We start from the raw sequence: 22,448 nt of genomic DNA on the forward strand, positions 1-22,448 counted from the left end.
AGAAAATGAGGTGTATATACACTGTGGAATTGCATTCAGCCATAATGACTGAGTAGTGTCATTGCAGGAAACTGGTGCATTGGAGATTTTCCTTTTATGTAAACTAATTCCATGCCTAAAAACAAGTATCACAAGCTGTCTCTGACTTGTTCTAGATTTTAGTATACATAAAACCATGTATGTCCATGACATGATAGTAGAAATGGAAATGCCTAAGGGACAGAGGAGTGGGGTGGAGAGGAGGGGATGGGAGATATGGGGTAGAATAGGCTCAGAAGTGCATTCTCTAGTTGTGTGAACATGTCCTTATCAGACAGACTCGTTTCCAGAGAGTGGGGGAGCGGGCATTATAAAGTGGTCTTTGGAGATGAGACAGTGATCAAATCAGTGGAAGAAGTAGGTAAGGTCTCCTCTAGAGCGTGGCAGGGAAGCTGGGCTTTGATAAGGTTCATAAAGCTCTGTATGTCATATGTGTCTCTAGTTTCCATTTGAAAAATAAACTAGAGCAATATTTATAAGAGCTGACACTAAATAACAAGGTTATTTTAGTAAGTTGTGCCTAGGTATACATGCTTGAAAAAATACAAGAATACAAAATTCTGTTTTGACAATGTGGTATTTTTTTTCAGAGTTTCTAAATACAAGAGAATGTAACAGGAAGAGATTAATGATAGCCAGGAACAATTTGTCTTTTGAAATTAGTTTTTAGGAAAACATGAATCACAGAGATGTGGAGCTGATGTATGAGCTATCAGTCAGCCAAACCCTTGTTGACATCTCCTGCTCTAAAGCACCATGCAAGACTGCAGGCAACACAAAGAAAGAGATGTGTGTGTGCGCGCGCGTGCGTGTGTGTGTGTGTGTGTGTGTGTGTGTGTGTGTGTGTGTGTGTGTATTCATGTAATTTGCAGAGCTAGAAATATGAGACAGATAAATGATATTAAAAACTACTATTGCTAGGTGTGAGAATACACACCTGCAATCCTGGTACTTGGAATCAGACACTCATGTCTGGCCTCTGCTGCATATTGAGTCTGACAGCATGAAACCCTGTCTCAAAAACAAAACAAAACAGGATAAAAGCCCAAACAACAAAAAGAGAATTAATATAAATCCTGGGACCAATAAAAACAGTATCACAGGCTTGTAGAAAAGAAGCAAGACGGTTCTGAAAGAGACTCACAGACAAAGCATTAACATGAGCAGTGACTCTAAGCTGCACGGAGGGGTCACTGAGAAGTACAGGGCTCTGCGGGGGCTGGAGGAATGATCCGCTCTAGGCTCCGAGCTGCGGTCATCTCTCTATCTGGAAAGATCAGTTTCCTCTCTTCCATCTGTAAGAGACACCAGATCAGTAGGCAGCAAACAGAATCTAATAATTCAGCTAAATGTGTTAAAACATACCTGTAATTCTAGCTAGCTAGCACTTTGCGTCTGGAGAGGAAGAGGAGTCTGAAGCCAGCCTGTGTTCTATAGCGAGAGCAGTATTAATTCAAAACAGAAACACAAGAAAGGAGGAAAGATAGTCAGGATCTGAGAGGAGTTTGTTTCCATAGGAATTGTTTCCAATTCCTTCACTAAAGATTCAGATCTACCCACATACATTTCTTTAAATTAAAAAGATGTTTATTTTTTAATTTAATTATATTTTAAAATTCTGGGTTTTTTTAAGATTAAAAAAGTTATGTATATATGCCTGAGTGATTTTATGTACCCCATGTGTAGGAGGCCAGAAGGGGGCATTGGATCCCCTAAAACTGAGGTTAGAGATGGTTGTGAGCCTCCATGTGGGTGCTGAGAACCAAACTCCAGTCCTCTGGAGGAGCAACAAGAGGACCAAAGCTCAGGTTGTCTTCTGACCTCCCTGCACGTGCTGTGACATGTGTGTACCTATGCACATATGCCCAAAACAAGTAAATGTAATAAGAAAACCAGAGCTGTTTTAAAACAGTAAAGACAGTTTGCATTCCACATGACCATCATCTGGGGCCAACTTAGAGGCGAGGTGTCTCCATGTGCATCTTATAATTCATACTAAGATCTACTGTTGGTTCTTTTTCCTTCCTAAGTTCTAGAGGGCTACCTAAAATAGTCATTATTAAACCATTACATAGAGGACTGAGCCATTAATGTTTTATTTCAAATTATATAACTTAAAATGAAGGATAGAGGGGAGAAAGGAAATAAGGTTTGGGGATTTTATAGTTTTAGTTTATAAAGATTTACTTTTTTTATCTGCATAAATATTTTTTTTAAGATTTGTTTATTTATATATTTTATGCCTATGACTGCATGCCAGAGAGGGCACCAGATCCCCTTACAGATGGTTGTGAGTCACCATGTGACTGCTGGGAAGTGAATTCAAGACCTCTGAAGGAGCAGCCAGTGCTCCTTACCCACCGAGCCATCTCTCCAGTCTGAGTGTTTTGCCTGCATGTGTACATGAGTGCTGGGGACCAAACCCAGGTCCTAGAAATGCATTAGTGTTCTGCACTGCTGAGCCATTGCTCCAGGCCCAGTTGTTCCTTCTGTCAGAAAGGAGGAGAGCAGCCACCAGCCTCTGGAAATTTGCAAAATGCTGGTGTTGATGAAGGTGTCCCCCATTTAAGGGCTTCCATTTTCTTGGGGAAATGAGAAGAGAGGATAGCTGGTGAGAGACAGCAGCAGCAAAAGCACGTGGAAGAAGTTTGCAAACTATGGCAGAGAGCCAGTGTTGTAGCTTGGGGAAGGAAGAAAAGCAGGGTTATACCGGGCTGAGGCTCTTCTCCACCAGTGATTCTAAAGTCACACACACTTTTGATGAGGACCCTCCAGCTGACTTTGCTCCCCAGGGCAGATGTGCATGGGAAGGTGCTGTGGCCAGTTCATGGTTTCAGCATGACCAGGTATCACCGGAAGGGAAAAGGAGCTGAGGATATTTGCCACAAACAGGGTCATGAACTTTTAGTCTAGGTTAGCCAAAGGGGAAAGTGCAGCCAAAGAGGACAGATAGAGTAAAGAGGCAGGTAGACAGCAGAGGCGGGTGACAGCAGAGGCAAGTGGACAACAGAGGCGGGTGAACAACAGAAACGGGTGGACAACAGAGATGGGTGACAACAGAGTGGGTGACAACAGAGGTGGGTGGACAGCAGAGACAGGTGGACAGCAGAGGCAGGTGTGGACTAGAGTAGACAGAAGGCTAGAGAGAACTGTTGAGGTTTGATCTGTTGCTAATGTATTGTAATGCTGAGTCCTGTACGCAGGTCTAGGCCTACAAGTGAATGCTAACATTCACCAGCTTTTGTTGTGCAAACCTTGTTCCAATTTAAAGCTATTGGTTAAATAAAAATGACTACAGCCAATTACTAGAGGGATTACAGGTAACAGAGGTTTTGATTTTGTTGTTTGTCTTTAATATATATGAGTAGACAGTAGCTGTTTCCAGACACACCAGAAGAGGGCATCAGATCCCATTACAGATGGTTGTGAACCACCATATAGTTGCTGGGAATTGAACTCAGGACTTCTGGAAGGCATTTGGTGATCTTAACCACTGAGCCATCTCTCCAGCCCCCGTTGAAAAGTTTTTGAGTTACCTGGTTGACCAGGGAGAAAGAACAAGCATGAGGATAAGAGAGAAAAAACAAAGACTGGTCTGCCAGAGCCAGACAGGATCCTGAGAGGAATAGGTATCCTTACCCAGCCAGACTCAGTCTGCTTTTATTAGAAATAATGTTGCCTCTTGCTTTGCCCTGTCCATCCATTTCCAGAGTTCGGCGTGTACTGCAGTCACTGCCGGAGTGAGGTCCGTGGCACCCAGTGTGCCATCTGCAAAGGCTTCACGTTCCAGTGTGCCATCTGCCACGTGGCTGTGCGGGGGTCATCCAACTTCTGCCTGACCTGTGGGCATGGTGGCCACACAAGCCACATGATGGAATGGTTTCGGACCCAGGAGGTATGTCCCACTGGGTGTGGCTGCCACTGCCTGCTGGAGAGCACCTTCTGAACTTAAAGGACAGTTGCACTTCCAGAAATCCCAGAGGACTCCGTAAATGCTGGAGAAGGCTCTCTGCTGCTGGTGGTGGAAAGTTCTAGAACCAGGGTCATTCTCGATGATTTGGGATGGAGAATAGTCCTCACAGACTGCCACAGCATCTGCTTGTGAGCCTTTGTGTTTCCTTCTCTTTGGCTGTTGGGGCATGGGTGATGCCGGAAGAAGGGAGGGGGGATGCACAGAGCTGACCCTCCTGCACTGTCTGTTGAGTCCACCCACAGTGGATGTTTTCTTGAGGAAAAGCACCTGTTTCCAGAGCCACCAGAGACAGCAGCCTTCACGATGCTGTCCTTGAACCAGGAATGGGCTCTCCAGATGACAGTACAAAGACACACACCAGCTGCGAAACAGTCTCCTGAGCCAAAGATGCTGGCTCTTAATGTCATCCACATGTGAGCTATGGTATCTGTGACTTTAGAAGTTGGCACCTTGATGATAGCCTTATAAAATACAAAAGTGTAATATAAGATGGACATATGTTCAGCGTTCTTCTTCTTGGTTCAGGGCTTGAACTCAGCGCCTTGCACATACTGGTGATCAGCCATACCACCGAGTTACATTCCAGACCCGTAAGAATTCTTAAGATGCATAGATTTTCTGTTTCTCTTCATCTGCTTTCCTTTGACTAATGGAAGTTCATACTTGTGTGTGTGTGTGTGTGTGTGTGTGTGTGTGTGTGTGTGTGTGTGTGAAGGGGGGAAGGGGGGATAAATAAGGAAAGTGACTGTCTTAGTGACTCACTTTGCGTTGTACTTCTGGTATTTTGGACAGGACTAGAATCAGTCCCATGACTTCTAAAGGAAATGCCATTTGACTTTGATCATCTGACTGAGGAAACAGAATCTGACATTAAGGTTCTCTCTAGCCGCAAGAGTTTCATAATTATTTCTTCTAGCAAAGGGGAAATGAGATTGCATTTCAGCACTGATACCAAAGTCTCTCTCTGCCTCCAGGTAGGCTGGCCGTGTTCCAGGGGTGCTTTTCTGGGGTTTCACTTGACTATACCAGAGAAGAGAATTTTAAAAAACAAAACAAAACAACCCACTATACTAAAATTCCTGTCTCTTAGACACCTATCATATGGCTCAGTGGGCAAAGGTGCCTGCCACTAAGCTTACTCACCTGAGTTCGATTCCCAGCATGACCCACATGATAGAAGAACTGACTCCCAAAAGTTGTCCTCTGACTTCTACATGTAAGCTTTGACATGTACACACACCCCGCAAAAAATGTAATTTAAAATTTTCATGATTCCAAATTGACTAACCTGAGAGACATAAGTAATTTGTGTCATTGGAGTATGGTTGCACATGTCTCTTCACTCGTGTGGCTGGGATAAGAGGGTTTCAAGTTTGAGACCATCCTGGCTACACAGTGGGTTGATGGTCAGCCTAACTTATATATGAAGACACTTAAAAACAAACATAATAAAAAAAGATATAGGTAGAGGTTAGTAATTGAGTGCTTGCCTAGCATACAGGAGGTGATGAGTTTGATCTCAGCAACACACACAGAAAACATACTACATGTTCCATAATAGGTAAGTGTTGTATATCACTTTTTTTGAAACTATGATTTAAGACTCATGAATGAATTAGAAAATCAGTCTTGTAGATAAAAACCAACATTTTATATTTTTAAGGATTACTTTGTGTGTGTGAATCTCTGTGTGTCTTCAAGTGTATGTTGTGTGGGACAGAAGCAGCCATCTGGTTCCTTGGTGCTAGAACTATAGGTATTTTCAGGACACCTTGACTGTTTCATGTGTGTTCAGGGATCCTAACTTGGATCTTCATGATTGCAAAGTCAAAACTGTTTTGTTTCCAGCCCCCAAACTGTCATTTAAAGAAAGTAAAATAATGTGGGAGAGAAAGGATCTTGTACTAACACAGTCTTGGGCCATTTGTTTACCAGTATGTATACATACACTTGCACTCTTATGATGACAGTTGGGCCTCTGTTTCCTGTATTACTGATTGATCAAGAGACTCCGTGGCATAAGCTTGATCTTGAACTATATGCCAAGTTTGGGTACCAGTGCCTCAAAAGCATGTGTAGCCTGATGCTGGGATGAGGGGGAGAGGGCCCCGGACATCTGAGGGTATTGTACTTTACTCCTCCAGCCTTGTTTGTGTTGATGCTGTCATGATGCTGATCCCACAACAGGTGGACTGATGTGACAGACAGAGACCTGTTGGGTCCTCTGTGAGTTTACACCATTTACAGAGAACAGTCTCTTCCTCTATCCAACTGCGAAGCTAATAAACCCTATCCCTGTTGAGAAGGAGATAGTTTTCTTGTGTGGATTATTTCTATAAGAGCATTGTCTTCCAAAACAAAAAACCTTCTTAGTGACTATGAAGTCATTTCATGTTTAACATGTTACGTAGGGGGCTGGAGAGATGGCTCAGTAATTAAGAGCACCAGCACATTTCCCAGTAACCATTAGGCAGTCCACAGCCATTTGTAACTCTCATCCTAGGGGATCAGATGCCCTTTTTCTGGCCTCTATCAGCACCAGGCATGCACATGGTATGTAGACATGCTGGCAAAACACTCATTATACATAAAATAAAAAGACATTGTATAACATCTCTCAATATCTCAGTTCTGTTTGCATTTCCAAGTTCCCAGAACAAAAACTTAGTATTTGTAAAAAAATAAATAAATAAATAAATAAATAAATCCCCGTTTGGAACCATAGTTGCCTGTATGCTCGCTGGGTCGGTAGGCTCTCTCCCTTAGCTAAGTCCCCCCCCCCTTTTTTTTAATTTAGTTAAGTCCTAAGTTGTTGTTTATTGTGTTTGTCTGAGGTAGGGCACCAGTGTATCACCCCACTGACCTTGAATTTGGGACCTCTTACCCGCAGCGTGCTGGGGTCCCAGGTGAACAGCACCACACCTGGGTTTTATTTGCTCTTTAAAACATTATAACCTGTGTTCAGAACACCTTTGAATTTGCCAAGGAAAACACTAGGCATGGTTATGGTGGTGCAAGCCTTTCACCCCAGCATTTGGGAGGCAGAGGCAGAAGAATCTCTTGAGTTTGAGGCCAGCCTGCTCTACAAAGCAAGTTCCAGGACAGCCAGGGCTGTTGTACACATAGAAAGTCTATCCTGAAAAACAAAAACAAAAACCCACAAAACAAACACAAACTATTCACCAAGGAAAGTCATGCCAACTGTCCAGTGTCCCAAGGGCTCTTTAGCCAGCGGCTGAGCAGAATGGGCCGTGTGTTCTAGAGGACATTCAGACTGAGTTTGTCCTCCCGCCTCAAGCCACCCTGATCACAAAAACTCGACTTAACACTGTCCTCATGGATGCTATGTAGAATCCATTACGCTTACTCTATAGATGCATACTGTCTGCATTTGCCGGTCCACAATGGGTATGACAGCCCTTCCCAGTGATTCTTTGAGGGGCTAGTAGGATTAAGAAGAAGAATCTGGGTTGTTTTGTTTTGTAGGTTTATGTGGTGTGGACACCCACAGGTGAGGGCTTAGGGAAATCATCCAAGCAACAGAATAAATTTTGAATTAGTTCTGTTAGGTATAGAGCAGTAGTTTAGGAAATAGGGTTCTAAATCACATGCCTACCACTTGGTGGTCACTCTTTTCATTCCATCTTCACTGCCAGCAGCAGCAGGTGTTACACACACTCAAAGGATAAAGGGCATAAAACACACACTGTTTGCCTCATGCTTAGAATCTAGTGTTCTTGTAAGAATCAGAGGCAAACCTATTCTGTTGGTATCCCACATATTGGCAAGTCTGTGTTGACACATTACTGAGTTGTTTCCTTTTTAAATCTCAGAAGGCCTAGTTTTATTTATTGTGTATTTAGTGTGAGGTGGGCATTGTGAAAGAGATGTGTCTAGGAGGAAATGTGGTTATGTCTCTACCTGTGCTCTGGCCTCCAAGGAAAAAAGAAATAACTGAGAGTTTGGGGCATAGTATGTTGCAGGATATTTGATCACATGGTTCACCCTGAGGTTATTTACTGAAAAACCCTGTTTTTAGTTGTGGTGTGGCTCAGCCCTTCACACACACCTTTAATCCCAAACAAGAAAGGTAAAGTTACTTTGTAGGAGGAAACACCCATGTTTGAAAAGTCATGTCAAATTGAGTGGCAGACAAAGAGACAAATCAGAGAAAGATGTGACAGAATAGGATCTGCCCATCTCTCAGGAGGAGAGGGGAAAGGGAAGATACTTGAGGGGCAGTGCAGACAGAGGCATTTTTACTGGGACAGTTGAACAGAAACATGTTGTAGAGAAAACAAGCTAGACACAGGTGAAGACACAACAAGCCAAAGAATGAGAAGGATCCCAAAGGCTAGAACATACTGCCAGTGTTAGCATGAGGCCAAGCAGAGCAACTCAAGAATGGCCAACAGAAGCTGGACTGAATTTGTCAACTGAGTTGAACCAGCCAACCAGAGCTCAGAAAGAACCAGGACGAGGAGAGCTTATTCGGCAACAAGTCTCCAGTGGCTGAAAACATTCTAGGCCTAGATGAGATTGTACAGAGCTAGAAGCTTCCAGGACTAGGCCTAGGTTAGTAGACTGAGGCAGTATGCCTTGGAGGTGACAATTACTTCAAGAGAATGAAAGTTACATTTACAAGGGCATCCAGGGTGTGTGTCTCTGTGTGTGTGTGTGTGTCTGTGTGTGTGTGTCTGAGCTTCTTTGAAGGGTGAGTGTTTTCAGTAGGACAGAGTAGGAGAGCACACACAGGGCTTAGCCAAGGACAGGGAGAAGGACATCATTGAAGGCACGTGCGGATGCTTATCAGCAGGACACAGGCTGAAGCTGATAAACAGGGCTAGAGAGGCGTAAGAGCCAGAACTTTGTGCCAGGGAGTCTGAGCTGTATCTGTCTCGGACTTTCTGCTGCCAGGCTCCCCCTCCTACCCACCCACTTAGCCTTCAGGCTTGGGACTCTCCAGCCCACCTGCCTGTGCAGAGCGGTGCAAGTGTTCAGTATCTGTTGCTTCATCCTTTCCTTGCCCAGGACAAGCAGCTTGCTAATGCCCATTTGGACTCCTAACATCGTACACATTGCATCCTACGTTCAGGCTCCATGCCTCATTTACCAAGACATTCTCCAGCAAATGCCAGGCAGGTACCCCTGGTTTTCTTTTAGAAATAACAGGGTCTTTGTCTCGAAAAACCACTCCACTTCATTTGCCTACCTCAAGTCCTTAGGTGTGGTGCTATTCTGGACTGTCTCCTTGGTACAATAGGTTACTCAGAGCCCAGACAAACAGGGACTGGGGATGTAGTTCTGTTGGTACCATGTTTATCTCGAATGCATGGGGTCCTGAGTTTGATTCCCCAGCACCACTTAAAACAGCTGGCAGTAGAAACTTATAATCCCTCCATTTAGGAAACACGGGCAAGGCTCAGGATCTCAAGATCGTACTTGTTAACAGAGAATGTGAGGCTAGCCTGGGTCTACATGAGACCTTGTCTCTGGATGTGAGAGCCAGGGGTCTGGGGAAATAGTTTAGTTGGTAAAGAGCCTTCTTCACAAACATGAAGACCTGGGTTTGGATTCCCAGGACCCACACTAAAAAATTGGGATGTGGTAGGCTGTGTCTGTAACCCTAGCGTGGGGGTGGGGGTGGGGTAGAGCCTCTTGTGGAGACAAGTGGGTTCCTAGAACTCATTGACCTGCCTGTGTAGCCAGCCAAGCAGTGAGCTCTGGGATTATGGGAAAACCCTGTCTCAAAAATATATATGTGTGTGTACACATAAGCACACACAGAGAACTTGCGTGTACACACATATACATGTGTGCATACACACAGGACTCAGGGAAGTGCTTTACTTATCTGTGACATTAATTATAAGGATAGTATAAAAGTTCCAACTTTCTAGATGAAGCGGTGCACATGACAAAGGACATGAGAAGGGACAAGGCGTTTCCCCGTTCTCCCCTGACCATCAGCCTCTAGACACCTCCGCATCTTCAGCAACCTGGAAGCCCCCCAAACCTATTATGTGGGTATGATTAATATGGCTGACAATTTAGTTAAACATTCTACCTTAAGCCCTTCTCCAAGGTCAAGGGTAGGGCCTCTCATGATACAGTTGGTTTCCCTGGCAGCCGATGTGTATCCCGTAGCTACCCAGGTGTCTTAAGAGTCACGAACAATATTGCTATCATTTCAGGAAATGACAGAGGTCATAGAATCTCTGTGTCAGGAACTCCAGCCAGGACCAAATACTGAAAATATTTGCACAGTGGCCTTATTACTAGGGAAATGACCAGAGCTTCTGAGTTCTGTCAGGGACCAGAACAGAGACCAGATGTATACAGTTTATTAAATAACTAGGGAAGGAAAGCCGTATCTTATATTCAGAGTTGGTTTTGACCTACATGCTTAATTTTTTTTTTATTTTTGTGTGTCGTGCATGTGCATTTGCAAATGTGCTTGCCTGTGCCTTCATGCGTGGAAGCCAGAATGTCCTCCACATTTTTTCTTTTCTTTCTCTCTCTTTTTCCTCCCTTGCTCCCCCCAGAGACAGTGTTTTTCTATATAGCGATGTCTATCCCAGAACTCACTGTAGGCAGGATTTTGCTCTCTATCTCAGGGTGGCCTTAAATTCACTTTGTGGTCCAGAAAGCTTTCAGTTTGCTGTAATCTTCTTGCTCCAGCCTCCTAGAAGCTGGGATTCCAGCCTAAGCCACCACTTCTGGCTTATGAGAACATTGAGGGCGGGGGGCATGGCTCAGTGGTGAAGAGCATTTGCTGTTCTTCCAGAGGCCCCAAGTGTGTGATGCGCGCGCACGCACACACACACACAAACACATACACACACACACACACACACACACACACGTTTTTAGAAATAAAAATAAATCTTAATTTTTTTCAGAGTTCAGTGCTAAAAACCAGAAACAGTGCCCTCCTAATAATGCCCTCCAGGGGCTGAAAAGCCAGGTACTGTGCACTGTACACTAGTACAGTGGTGACCATGCAGAGGTATAAAGGAATAAGACACTAATATAGATGATAAAAACTTGCTATATTTCAAGGGACTTAACCTGGATGAAAAAGTCAATCTTGAAAAGCTACACTACATTCCATTTGACTCTTCCCCCAACTCCCATCAGGGCCTCTTACAATCAGAGTGGCTTTAAATATATAGCCATGGATGACCTTGAGCTCCTAACCCTCCTCTACCCTGCAATTCCTTGGTTTTTTAAAGCATGTGTTACTATGCTTGGGCCATTTTAGAACGTTCGGGAAATAATATAATTGCTCTACTAGATAAATTACTGTCTGGACACACTCCTTTAATCCCAGCACTCAGGAGGCAGAAGACTGGCAGAACTCTGAGTTCAAGGCCACGTAGAAGTCTTTATGTTGTTTCTGTAAAGTTGTAGGTGAGTCGTAGGCATGGCATTGCACACTTGTATGCCCAGCACTTGGGATGCTTAAGTAGGAAGAGCGTGATTTTGGGGTCAGCCTTGGTCTATATTATAAGTGTTACAGCTCAGAGGGGAAAGGCTTTCCCCACTAAAGAGTTAGAGCTCTGGGATAGCTATCCATATATGAGAGCTACCCTGGACAGGTATAGATAAGAACTAGAGAAGAGAGCAAGTTTATTTATAAAAGATATTTGGATCATTTCAGATTGTTTGTGCAGTGGGAGAAGTTGCCGCCATTGAAAATGAAGCATGCCAGCACTGGCCATTGAACTGCACCAAAACCAAACTGTTTGTAGAAACGGAGCATGGCTTTAATAAGATCCAAGTCCGTGGAGAGGAGAGGAAAGAGATACAAAAGAGAGTTTCTGTAAATCCCAAGTGGAAGCTGAGAGGCAAAGCATCCCAGGAGGGCATGGAGAAGCTGTGAGACTTTCCGGATAGATCTGAAAAACAGGGGGCACAAGGTTGCAGAGGCCCACAGAGGCACTGAAGGCCATGAGGAAGCTGAGGGACTTAGTGGGCAGCTTCTGAGGGGAGGAGACCAGGGAACAAGGAGGGTCCCAGTGGAGGGAGGAGCAAAGTGTCTTAAGGACTAGAGAGTTGCCCCCACCATGGGGCCCAGAGGATGCAGCAGGCTCCAGGAGCCAGAGAGAGGACACTTACCCAATAGATGAGAAGAGATGGGTGGTTAGAGCCGGTAGAGGGAAGAAGCAGCTGAAGAGGCAGCCTCTAGAATTTGGAACCAAATATGATGGGTGGCAGAAGCCAGCAGAAACTTAACGGTCCATACACACAAGAGAATCAAGTTAGCAACTTGAATCGGTTTGAAATGTGGAGACATGGGCATGGCAGAAAGATAATAGTAGCATCCTCTACCAGAGCTACTTGGACTTGGAAGGGAATCGCAATGGAGGCCTTTGTGTGTCAGAAGCTGGGCAGGTGGTGAAAAGAGACGACAGTAATAGGCCACCCAAATGTTAACTTCTTTGATTCACATAGAAGAAGCTCTGTGGCTACCAGAACATGTAAGCAAGGTGCACATCCTTGGGTAGTATGGTCTAATTATTTTTAATAAGTATACAACAGGTGTTAAGGAAGGTCCCATTTGGTGACCCAGGACTCTGAGGGCATATCCCTCCTTTTTCTATACCATGGAAAATAATGAGGTGAATTAAATCCAGAAGATGTAGGGTAGGCCCCTCGAGGAGGGCCTGTTGAAGCTTAGAAAGGGTTTGGCAATGGGTAGAAGTAGGGGTTTGTATGAGGTGTCAAGAGCCCTCTCATGTAAAGGGCAGGCAAGAAGAGAGAAAGAAGGAAGCCATGCCTAGGAATGATAGAATTTTGTCCTTGGTGGTGGGGTCTGTGAATGACTGAATCAAGTCTTTTTAGCAATGGTCTTAGAGTGTGAGACCCTATGTCCCAGCCAGACAGAATGCTGAACAAGGTAGAGGTGTTGGCTTGGCTAATTTGCAGGGATGGACTACAAAAGAGAAGATTGTCTATGTATTGTATAAGCTTGGACTTAGGGAGAGGCAAAGAGAGTAAATCAGAGATTAGAGCCTGGCCAAATAGATGACAACTATCCAGGAACCCCTGGCATAGGGTGGTCTAAATGATTGGGTAGAAAGGTAAGTGTCGGGCTGGAGAGATGGTTCAGCAGTTAAGAGCATTGACTGCTCTTCTGAAGGTCTTAAGGTCCTGGTGGCTCACAACCATGGGTAAAGAGATCTGATGCCCTCTTCTGGTGCATCTAGAGACAGCAACAGTGTACTTAGATAAAGTAACAGAAGCAAGTGGGGCCGACCTGAGTGAGCAGAGGTCGTGAATTCAAATTTCCGGCTACCACATGATGGCTCACAACCATCAGTACAGCTACAGTGTACTCATATATATTAAATAAATAAATAAATCTTACCAAAAAAAAAAAAAGGTAAATGTCTAGGTCAGTCCTAGTAAAGGCAAAGATATTTTGCAACTGGGAATCAAGAGGAACAGAAAAGAAGGCATCTTTGAGGTCAAAGCAATGAGAGGCCTGTAAGGAGAAGATGGAGAGGAGGGTGTCAGGTTTGGGTTCCATGGGGTGAAGAGGAACCACTGACAAGTTGATACATTGAAGATCCTGAACTAAATGGTAGGTTCTGTTGGGTTTTTAACTGTGAGTATGAGAGTTAAAAGAGGGAGGGAGACATGGAGTGTAGAAGTTTTTTTTTCCTAAACGGTCAAAGATGAGAGGCTTAAGTCCCCTGAGGCTTTGGAGAAAGAATAGGTATTGAGTCTGGGTGACATATTTGGTAGGGTTTTGTAATTGATGGGAAGGGGTAATGGTGGTTATAGAGAGATTTGGGGTGTTCCATTTCCGGGATCTACCTGAGAAGCTGGTATAGGAAATGATGTGTCAGACTGTGTGGTTTGGAAGATGAGGAAATCAACTGGTGGCCCTGGGGCCAAGAGGATGGGGAAAACGGAGGAAATAGAAGCCCCGCTCTAGCTAGGAGGTCCCTTCCCAGCAAGGGGATGGGACAGATCGGTACCACTAGGAAGGAGTGGGTAAAAGGGAATACCCTTGTCTTAGGTAGGGTTTCTATGTTGGGCAGAGACTCTGTGATCACAGCCACACTTATAAACGAAAACATTTCACTGGAGCTGGCTTACAGTTCAGGGGTTTAGTCCATTATCATCACGGCAGGAAGCATGGCAGTGTGCAGGCAGACGTGCTGGAGAAAGAGCTGAGAGTTCTGCATCTTGATCTGCAGAGGGCGGGAAGAGACAGTGAGCCACTGAGTCTGGGCTTGAGCTTCTGAGACCTCAAAGCATGCCCCTTGATGACACCCTTCACCCTTCCTTTAATAAAGCCATGCCTCCTAATATTGCCACTCCCTACGGGCCAGACACTCACACAAGTGAGTCTATGGGGCATTCCTGTTCACCCCCCCTAAAGATAAGTGGTGGGGTTTGAAGAGACTGGTAAGGCTGTCCTCCTACTCCAACAATAGAGGAGAGACAGGTCCTTAAAATTCTATCAGGACCAAAGCATCGCAAACAAGGCTCTGACAGGTCTTGCCCTTCCCCCATTTCCCAAGCTAGCCACCAAGGTCCATTCCCTTATTTGGCCACTTCACTCCCCCAACCCCTAAATCTGACTACCAAGCTCCAGCTATCAAAATTTTAAAGTCCACCAATCAAAAGGCTCTTTTGACTAGCCTAATTAACATACTCAATTAGAATTAAACACTCCACCCCATCACAGGGTTTCCCCTTTACCTTTATAAACTGCCATTTTCCAATGGATCACCATCTGTCTCCTCTCCATCCAGAGGTAATCCTTTGTCCCTCTAGGGCAAATGCCTTCCCCCTCCCTTGGCCCCCTTCCTGTATTCCTTGTTCTGTATCTTTGGCCCTTATTCCCTACCCCTTATCCCTCTAGGACAAATAAATCTCCATTGGCCCGAGAACTTGGTCTTGATGTGCCTTGTGATGATACTGGTCCTTTTAGTTTTCTCCTATGGAAGTGTTACAGCTCTAGAGGGAAAGGCCTCCTGGCCATCAGGAGCCAAAGAATGCCACAGAGTCAGCCTACATAACAAACCTCACATGAGATTTCCTGGGAGACACAAGAGGGTGGCTGCCTCTGTTCAGGTGAGAAGCGGTAGAGAACTGAGCAGAAGGCAGGTTTTATTTGGAGATTTTTGAGGATGGCCCGGGATTAGAAAGATTTACGTGGCCTGATCATGGGGCAAGCTCAGAGATTGGCAGATTTGGTGCTCAAGGGTAGGTAGGTTTTTCGTGCTCAGGAATTGGTGGATGGGTGTTTGTTTTTGTTTTGGCCCTGGTCTCTGGTTTAGGATCAAGTCAGAGTCAGGGTGTTCTTTTCCTCCGCCTTGGTCTCTGGGTCAAGTGAGGGTCAGAGTATTGTTTCCTTGACCGATTTGCCCTATACATATAAACAGCATCATGACTCAAAAAGAAACAATGCCTAAACTGAGCAAACCAGGTGTACTTATAATTCATTCAGTTAGTTTAATTATTGAAAATGCACACTGTGACTCAAAATGAGTTTGATAAACTTTGAACAACCCAACCATGTTAGACCCACACTAGGTAGCTCTCTGTCTTAGTTAGGGCTAACACTGCTTTGATAAAACATTGTGACCAGGTAGTGGTGGCGCACACCTTTAATCCCAGCACTTGGGAGGCAGAGGCAGATGGATTTCTGAGTTTGAAGCTAGTCTGGTCTACAGAGTGAGTTCAGGACAGCCAGGGCTATACAGAGAAACCCTGCCTCAAAAAACCAAAACCAACGAAACAAAATCATTGTGGCCAAAAAGCAAGGAGGGGAGGGAAGGGTTAATTCAGCTTACACCTCCACACTGCTGTTCATCATCAAAGGAAGTCAGGACTGGAAAACTCAAACAGAGCAGGATGCTGGAGGTAGGAGCTGATGCGGCGACCATGGAGGGGTGCTACTTACGCCTGCTCAGCCTGCTTTCCTATAGACCCCAGGGCTGCCAGCCCAGAGATGGCACCACCACAATAAGCTGGTCCTCCCCCACTGATAACTAATTGAGAAAATGCCTTACAGCTGGATCTCATGGAGGCATTTCCTCAACTGAGGCTCCCTCCTCTTTGATAACTCCAGCTTGTGTTGAGTTTACACAAAAGCAGCCAATATACTCTCTTATTATTTTCAAAACATTTCTAGTTTTGTGTGTGTGTGTGTGTGTGTCGGTGTGTGCATGCAGATGCATGCACAGGAATGCAGGTGCCATGGAGGTCAGAAGAGGGCATTGGATCCTTCAGATCTAATGTTACAGGTGGTTATGAGGCGTCGCAGTGGGTGCTGGGAACTGAATCTGAGTTCCCTGGAGGAGTATCAAGTGCCCTTAACTGCTGAGCCATCTCTCCAGCTCAAGACATTTTTGACCAGTGTTCAGCAGGGCATTTCCACGGGGGCCTGTGAACTCATCCTGTGTTGCCTGGGGAGCAATATTTGGCCTCAGAGGCACCGTCCGTGAGGGCTTCTGGACTGGCAAGCAGAGTAGCCTACTGTGTGAATGACTATTGGGATCTTGTCTCTTCTTTAACAGCATCACCTAAATGAAGCTTGAGATTTCCTCTAATTACATAGAGTGGAGAGGAAGACTAAGAGCAAGGTGCTAACGACAGGGTAAGGAGCTGCCACTAGGGGGAGCAAGGACATCGGAAAAGAAGCTCAGCTCCCCTCTGATTCCAGTTTATGGCTTTGACTCTTCCCTGTGGCGGTAGTAACCACTTTCCATCAGTACTTGAAGTTGAAAAGAAATAAACTTCCAGTAGGTTAGGTAAAGTGATGGGAAACAGGAAGGTGAGATTTAGGCTAGCCTGGGCTACATAGCTAGTTTCTGCCTCAAAGAGCACTACCGCCATTTGACCCCAGAGATTTCAGTACTTGGGAAGAGTAGTGGTATTTGCCATCAGTTTGTAAACACACAGCTCATCTGGGAAGACTGGCCATTTTCTCCCAGAGAGGCCCATGGATAAGCTTTCTTTACCCTGAGCTAATAAGACAACAACAACAACAACAAAACCTCTATGTGGAACACAGGGGCCAGCAACATGGCTCAGTGGATTAAGGAGATCGCTGCTAAACCCGGCAGATCTGCGCTCTCGGTTCAAAGACAATGCCCGTCTTAAGGTAACTAGATAGAGAGCAACAGAGGAACACACTTCAACACCCACCAGACCACAGAAGGAAAACACAGCTTTTTATTCCTTTGTAAAAATCTACTCCTTTAGCAACATAATTCACAAGCAGTGCGCAGTTGCCACCTTTGCACTGCTGTGTGATGCTAAGACTGGATATGAAGCCCAGGGAAACAGTGGTGTGTAAACGATGGGTCTTCCCTTGCATTTTTTCCCCTCTGTCTGCTTTGACTTGTTATTCAGGAACAGCTTTTGTCTGTCTGTCTGTCTTCTGTCTGTCTGTTTGTTTATGTTTATGTTTTGTTGTTGTTTGGGGTTTTTTTTCCTCCTTTTTTCTTTTTGGAGGTCAGAACTGGTTTGAGTTGTAATGGCCCTTTGAACTCCCACTGTGATCAAGCATCACTGGTTTAAAGGCCCCAGAGCCAGGTCAACGTTACTTTCTTAATTTAGAGAGAACCCTTGATAGAACCCAAGGCTCTCTGTATACTTCGCTGGCTTAATGGATGGAGATCAGAAACAGAAGAAAATATAAGAAGATATGTAGGCATCCAGAATAATGGGCCAATTTCTTTCTTACAGGGAAAATATCTCAACAACTAATGTTCTTTTGGCTTCTCTAAGGCTCAGCACAATCATTACCTTGAAGAAATTTGACTTCTCCTCCAAGCTCGAATACAGTTTCAAAACACCTGGGACAATAGTGTTGATGTTGTGATCTGGGGTAGCACGTGTATGATACTCCAGCTTCCTATTTTAAAGCATTTTTTAAAAAAAATGTTTTGGTATCTGGGCTCAGATTCCTACCTGGCAGCCCTCCCCCATGCTGGGCTTACAGGACAAGCTGCCATGCCTGGTTTAAATGCTTGATGGAGTTCGAGATCCTAGAAACAGGTAACAGCATCATGGCGTTCAGATCCAGGGCTTCTGAGCATTCACGCGAGTGAGTGTTTTGCTTGCATGTATGTACCCGCACCACATAGCTGGCACCTCTGGAGGTCAGAGGAGGGTGTTGGGTCTCTTGGAACTGGAGTTCCAGACAGCTGTGAGCCACCATGTGGGTGCTGGGAATGGAACCCCTCCTGCACAAGAGTAACTAGGGCTCTTAGCACCGATGGCCAGTGAACATTTATGGCTTTCAAGCTGAAATTTAAAAGCAGGTGGCAGCGGAGCGTTTACAAATCTGAGTACTTCGTCTGAAAGGAGAAAGCTCAGAGTTATCCAAACCGGCCTATACCTGCTTCTCCGACTGTAAAATCAAAGGTCTGTGTTCCGTCACTTTCCCTCTTTCCGGGCGACAACATGTTCAGAGCAGGGAAGGGTTTGTTTTGCTTTCCTGTTGGAGGGTCCAGTCCCTCGTGGTAGGGAGTTCTAGAAGCTTTAGGCTGCTGGTCTCACTGTGTCTGCAGTCAGGAGGCAGAGAGAGTGGGGGAGGGGGAGAGGGAGGGAGAGGGAGAGGCCTGGCATTGCTCAGCTAGTTCACCTGCTTCCCTTTTTTTTCCTCTCAAGACCACAGATCAGGGCTTTGTGTTGGTTCTTCATCCCATCCAGTAACGCAGAGTCTGAGATGGTCTCTGTTGTCCAATCTATCAGTGACTGAACAAATATGGGCCTCATGCAGAGAAAACTGAGCTGAGCGATACCCTACCCCTTCATTAGGTACCACCACGCTTCTCTCGTTATTGTTTAAATCAAACTACTTAACATTTTTAGCTGCATTTTACATTTCTAAACATTTTGCTTGGGAAGATCGTGCTACCATGGCACGTGAGCTGGGAGACAATCTTCAGGAGTTGGTTCTCGGGTTCTCGCCTTCTGCTGTGAGGGCCCTGGGGACTGACCCCTAAAGTCAGTGACACAACTTAATTAAGTAAAAAACACAATTAAAAAAATACTACGATCATTTAGTAAGAAAACTGAGTGTGGCCAAATCATATCTCGAGCTTAGTCACAGGGTGACAGGCTCAGGGGCATCCACCAACACCAAGCTCAGGGATGATGGCAGGAAGCTGTGGGGGCGTCCTGAGGAGACTGGAAGATGGAAATAAGGCTAGAGATGCTGACCCACGCCCACCATCTTAGTTAGCACTTGGGATGCAGAGACGTGGGAATCACTGTGAGTTCAGAGCCAGACAGGGATACTATGGTGGGGCTTATCAAAAAGATAAGCAAGTAAGTCAGGAAAGCAAAGGAGAGGAAAATGTGAAATTTTTCACATGATTTCACTGTTGACCCTCACACCACCCCTGTCAGGGACACAGCTCATTTGACATTTGGTAAGAACAAAGCTCAGAGAAGTGGTACCTAGAGGCACAAAACACCAAAGAGGAGATTGGGGCCAGCAAGGTGGGATAGCAGTTTGTCTGGATTCAAACTTCAGGACCCACACAGTGGACTGTCCACATTATCCTCTGACCTTCATACTTGCCCCTCGGTCCCCATGCACAAGATAGACGAATGTAATACAAATCTCTCAATACTGAGATCGGAGCAGTTTTGGCTGTAGTTTGGACTGATTTCTCTCACTCTGTCACATAGTGTGGGTATGACTGATGGGGCATATGCCCAACGTGGGCAAGACTGGTTGGCCATTTCGGCAGACTCACCAGAAAGCACTCTTGTAACACTGGCTCATGAAAGCCTGGTGTGGTGACCCACTGAGAAGACAGAGCTCTGTGACCAGCCTGGTCTACACAGAGTTCCAAGACAGTCAGGGCTACACAGAGAAAACTTGTTTCAAAACAACAAAAGCAGTGGTAGCTAAGCCTAAGTGTCGTGGCACATCCCATAATCCCAGCACTTAGGAAGCAGAGGCAGGAAGATCAGTTTAAGGTCATCCTCAGCCATATACCAGTTCAAAGCTAGCCTGTGCTTCATAAGAACCTCTCTCAGAAGAAAAGAAAGAAAGAAAAAAAGAAAGAAAGAAAAAAGAAAGAAAGAAAGAAAGAGAAAGAAGGAAGGAAAGAAAGAAAAAGAAAAAGAAAAGAAAGGAAGAAAAGAAGAAAGAGAGAACTATTAGAAAAATTAGGATATCTTTGAGTTGGTAAAGAGTAGATTTAAATACACGATGAAAAAAAACCTGACTTTCAATGACTAACAATGACTTAATTTATTCTATATTTCTACAATGGAAACCAATTGTAATGGAGCCAAGTTACGAGGGCACTGATCTCTCAGTCAAGGGTAGCAGGTGGCAGCAGGGAGATAGACACAATTCCGGAGCTGCGTTGCCCCGCAGTGTGTGTCTAGGGGAGGAGCAGAGCCAGCCTGTGTCATGCACAGGAGCTGCTGTGTACGCAGAAGGCAGAAAACACAAAACGAAAGCTCCGTTTCCCCAACTAATGAGATGAAAAGAATTTTCTTGTTCCATGGGGGATCTACAGAAAGAAGTGATAAAAAGAAATGTAAATATTATATGGATGGAGCAGGCTATATTTAAGAATAAATATGTACATGCATATCCATGCATGTGAGCAGTAACACTTAGTGTGGATAAGGTTATGAATTTGAAGAAGAGGAGGAAAGGCTATTAAATGTGAAGTGTTCCCTACCTGCCCCCTTTCCCTATTTTTACCTGTTCCTATCAACCTTTAAAAAGTATTGCCACCCACAATGACCTTGTGTCTCTGTTGTTTTAGGGGATTGCAGGGGACCAGAGGTCAGGACAGTGTGAAGGAGGCACCAGGAGAAAAGAGCAAAAATGTAGGTGCTAATTCTGAACTGAGGCCAAGTGTGGTTGGCAAGGGCGCATCACCTCGGGCTAGATGGGTAAATCCCAAGGTGCTGTAGAAAGCTGGCACAACGTCGATCGTGGTGCTGCTTGTTGGTGTTGTTAGCACTTGTGAGGCTGAGGCAAGAGGATCAACGTGAGTTCAAAGTCACCCAAGGTTACACAGCAAGCCCTTGTTTCCGAAAGAATCAAAGAGACTGGCACGAATGTCTATACCTTCATGATTTCATAAATAAAGGGTTTCATTTTTACATTGATTCTATCACCTCTGACATATGTAAATATACGTATTTTTTTCTTTCCATATTGTCAAGAATGTATAGGGCTGGGCAGATGGATTGGCTGTTAGGAACCCTGCTTCACAGATGTGCAGATTGGAGTTTGGATTCCACATAACAAATGAGGCATCCCTGTAAATTCCTGTAACCCCAGTTCTGAAGGGCAGGGAGACTAGAGGACCACAGAGGATTGGTTGCTGGTTTCTAACTCAGCTGAAAAGGCTCAAGCCCCAGATTCAAGGAGAGACTCCACCTCAAAAGAACTAATGGAGACTGTCTGGGGAGGAAAACAGTGCACTCTTCTGGCCTCCATGAGCTTATAACCACCCTCGCCCAAGCACGAACATGTAAGTTAAAGAGGTTATAACCTTCACTTAACGCATTTCAATGTCTTCTCTTCAGCACATTCGAATGATCAGCACCGTTACGCTTGTGCTTTGGGGACAGGAAATGCAATGAGGGTTATACCTTGACAGACCTTTGGTATCTGAGATGGTTCCTGAGTAAATAACAGATAGTGGGAATTCATAGAGGGTACGCTGGACCAAGGGATCATTCATGCACCAAACAAGATGGAGCAGTACAACATAGACCGGGGCTACTCAGAAGGGCACACTGTTTAAATTTTTTTAGTTTTCTGTCTCTAGGACAAATAAATCACTGGATATATGTCTTCAAGGAGGAATGGTTTAGCTTGATTTATGTTTTTAGAGTGTTCAGTCCCATAGTTTCTACCATTTCCCAACGATGCCATTAAATTATGATCCCTTTGATGAGTTAATCCACCCATGAGTCCAGAGCCCCGTGATTTGGATGATTCAGTCATCTTATGAAAGCCTGACCTCTGAACCCTGCTGCACCAGGGACCAAGCTTTAAACACATGAGTCTTTAGGAGTCGTTCCAAATCCAAAGTCTAAGACTGATGACTTGTTTCTGGATAAATCTAACCAAGCTTGACTTTGGGTGACTGAATCTTTAGAACAGCAAACCAGAGACTATCCTATTCCTTAGGCCGACTTGGGTAGTGCTGGCCCAGGTCAGAGGACAGATGCCACTGGCCAGGCCTGGGCCAACTCTGACCGTAAAAACCTAAAAGTGTTCTTTGTCAATGTCACATGTGTCACATGTCAAAACTGAGGTCTTGAAAAGAAATCCAGTGCTGGCTGGGTGACTCAGTGGGTAAAGGCACTTTCCATGAAAACCTGGCAAACTGAGTGGGAACCCTGGATTCCCTGGTAGAATGAGAGAATCCCTTTGGGCCTTTGCATGTTCAGTATGGTACATGTCCCTCCC

At 45.0% G+C, this 22,448-nt stretch overlaps 1 protein-coding gene across 5 annotated transcripts in view; it reads left to right on the plus strand.

Annotated features, from left to right (window-relative positions):
• The window catches only part of Wdr59 (WD repeat domain 59), a 72,035-nt gene extending 65,715 nt beyond the window's left edge, over positions 1–6,320 (plus strand). For all 5 annotated transcript variants that reach the window (XM_052166537.1, XM_052166538.1, XM_052166542.1 and 2 more), the window contains one exon: positions 3,750–6,320. In XM_052166537.1, the coding sequence (XP_052022497.1) occupies positions 3,750–3,985 (236 nt within the window). In that variant the 3' untranslated portion in view covers positions 3,986–6,320. The remainder of the gene's footprint in view (positions 1–3,749) is intronic.
• Positions 6,321–22,448: the final 16,128 nt, after the last annotated feature.

Source organism: Apodemus sylvaticus, chromosome 21 (assembly GCF_947179515.1).
Source record: "Apodemus sylvaticus chromosome 21, mApoSyl1.1, whole genome shotgun sequence".
Lineage (NCBI taxonomy): Eukaryota > Metazoa > Chordata > Mammalia > Rodentia > Muridae > Apodemus > Apodemus sylvaticus.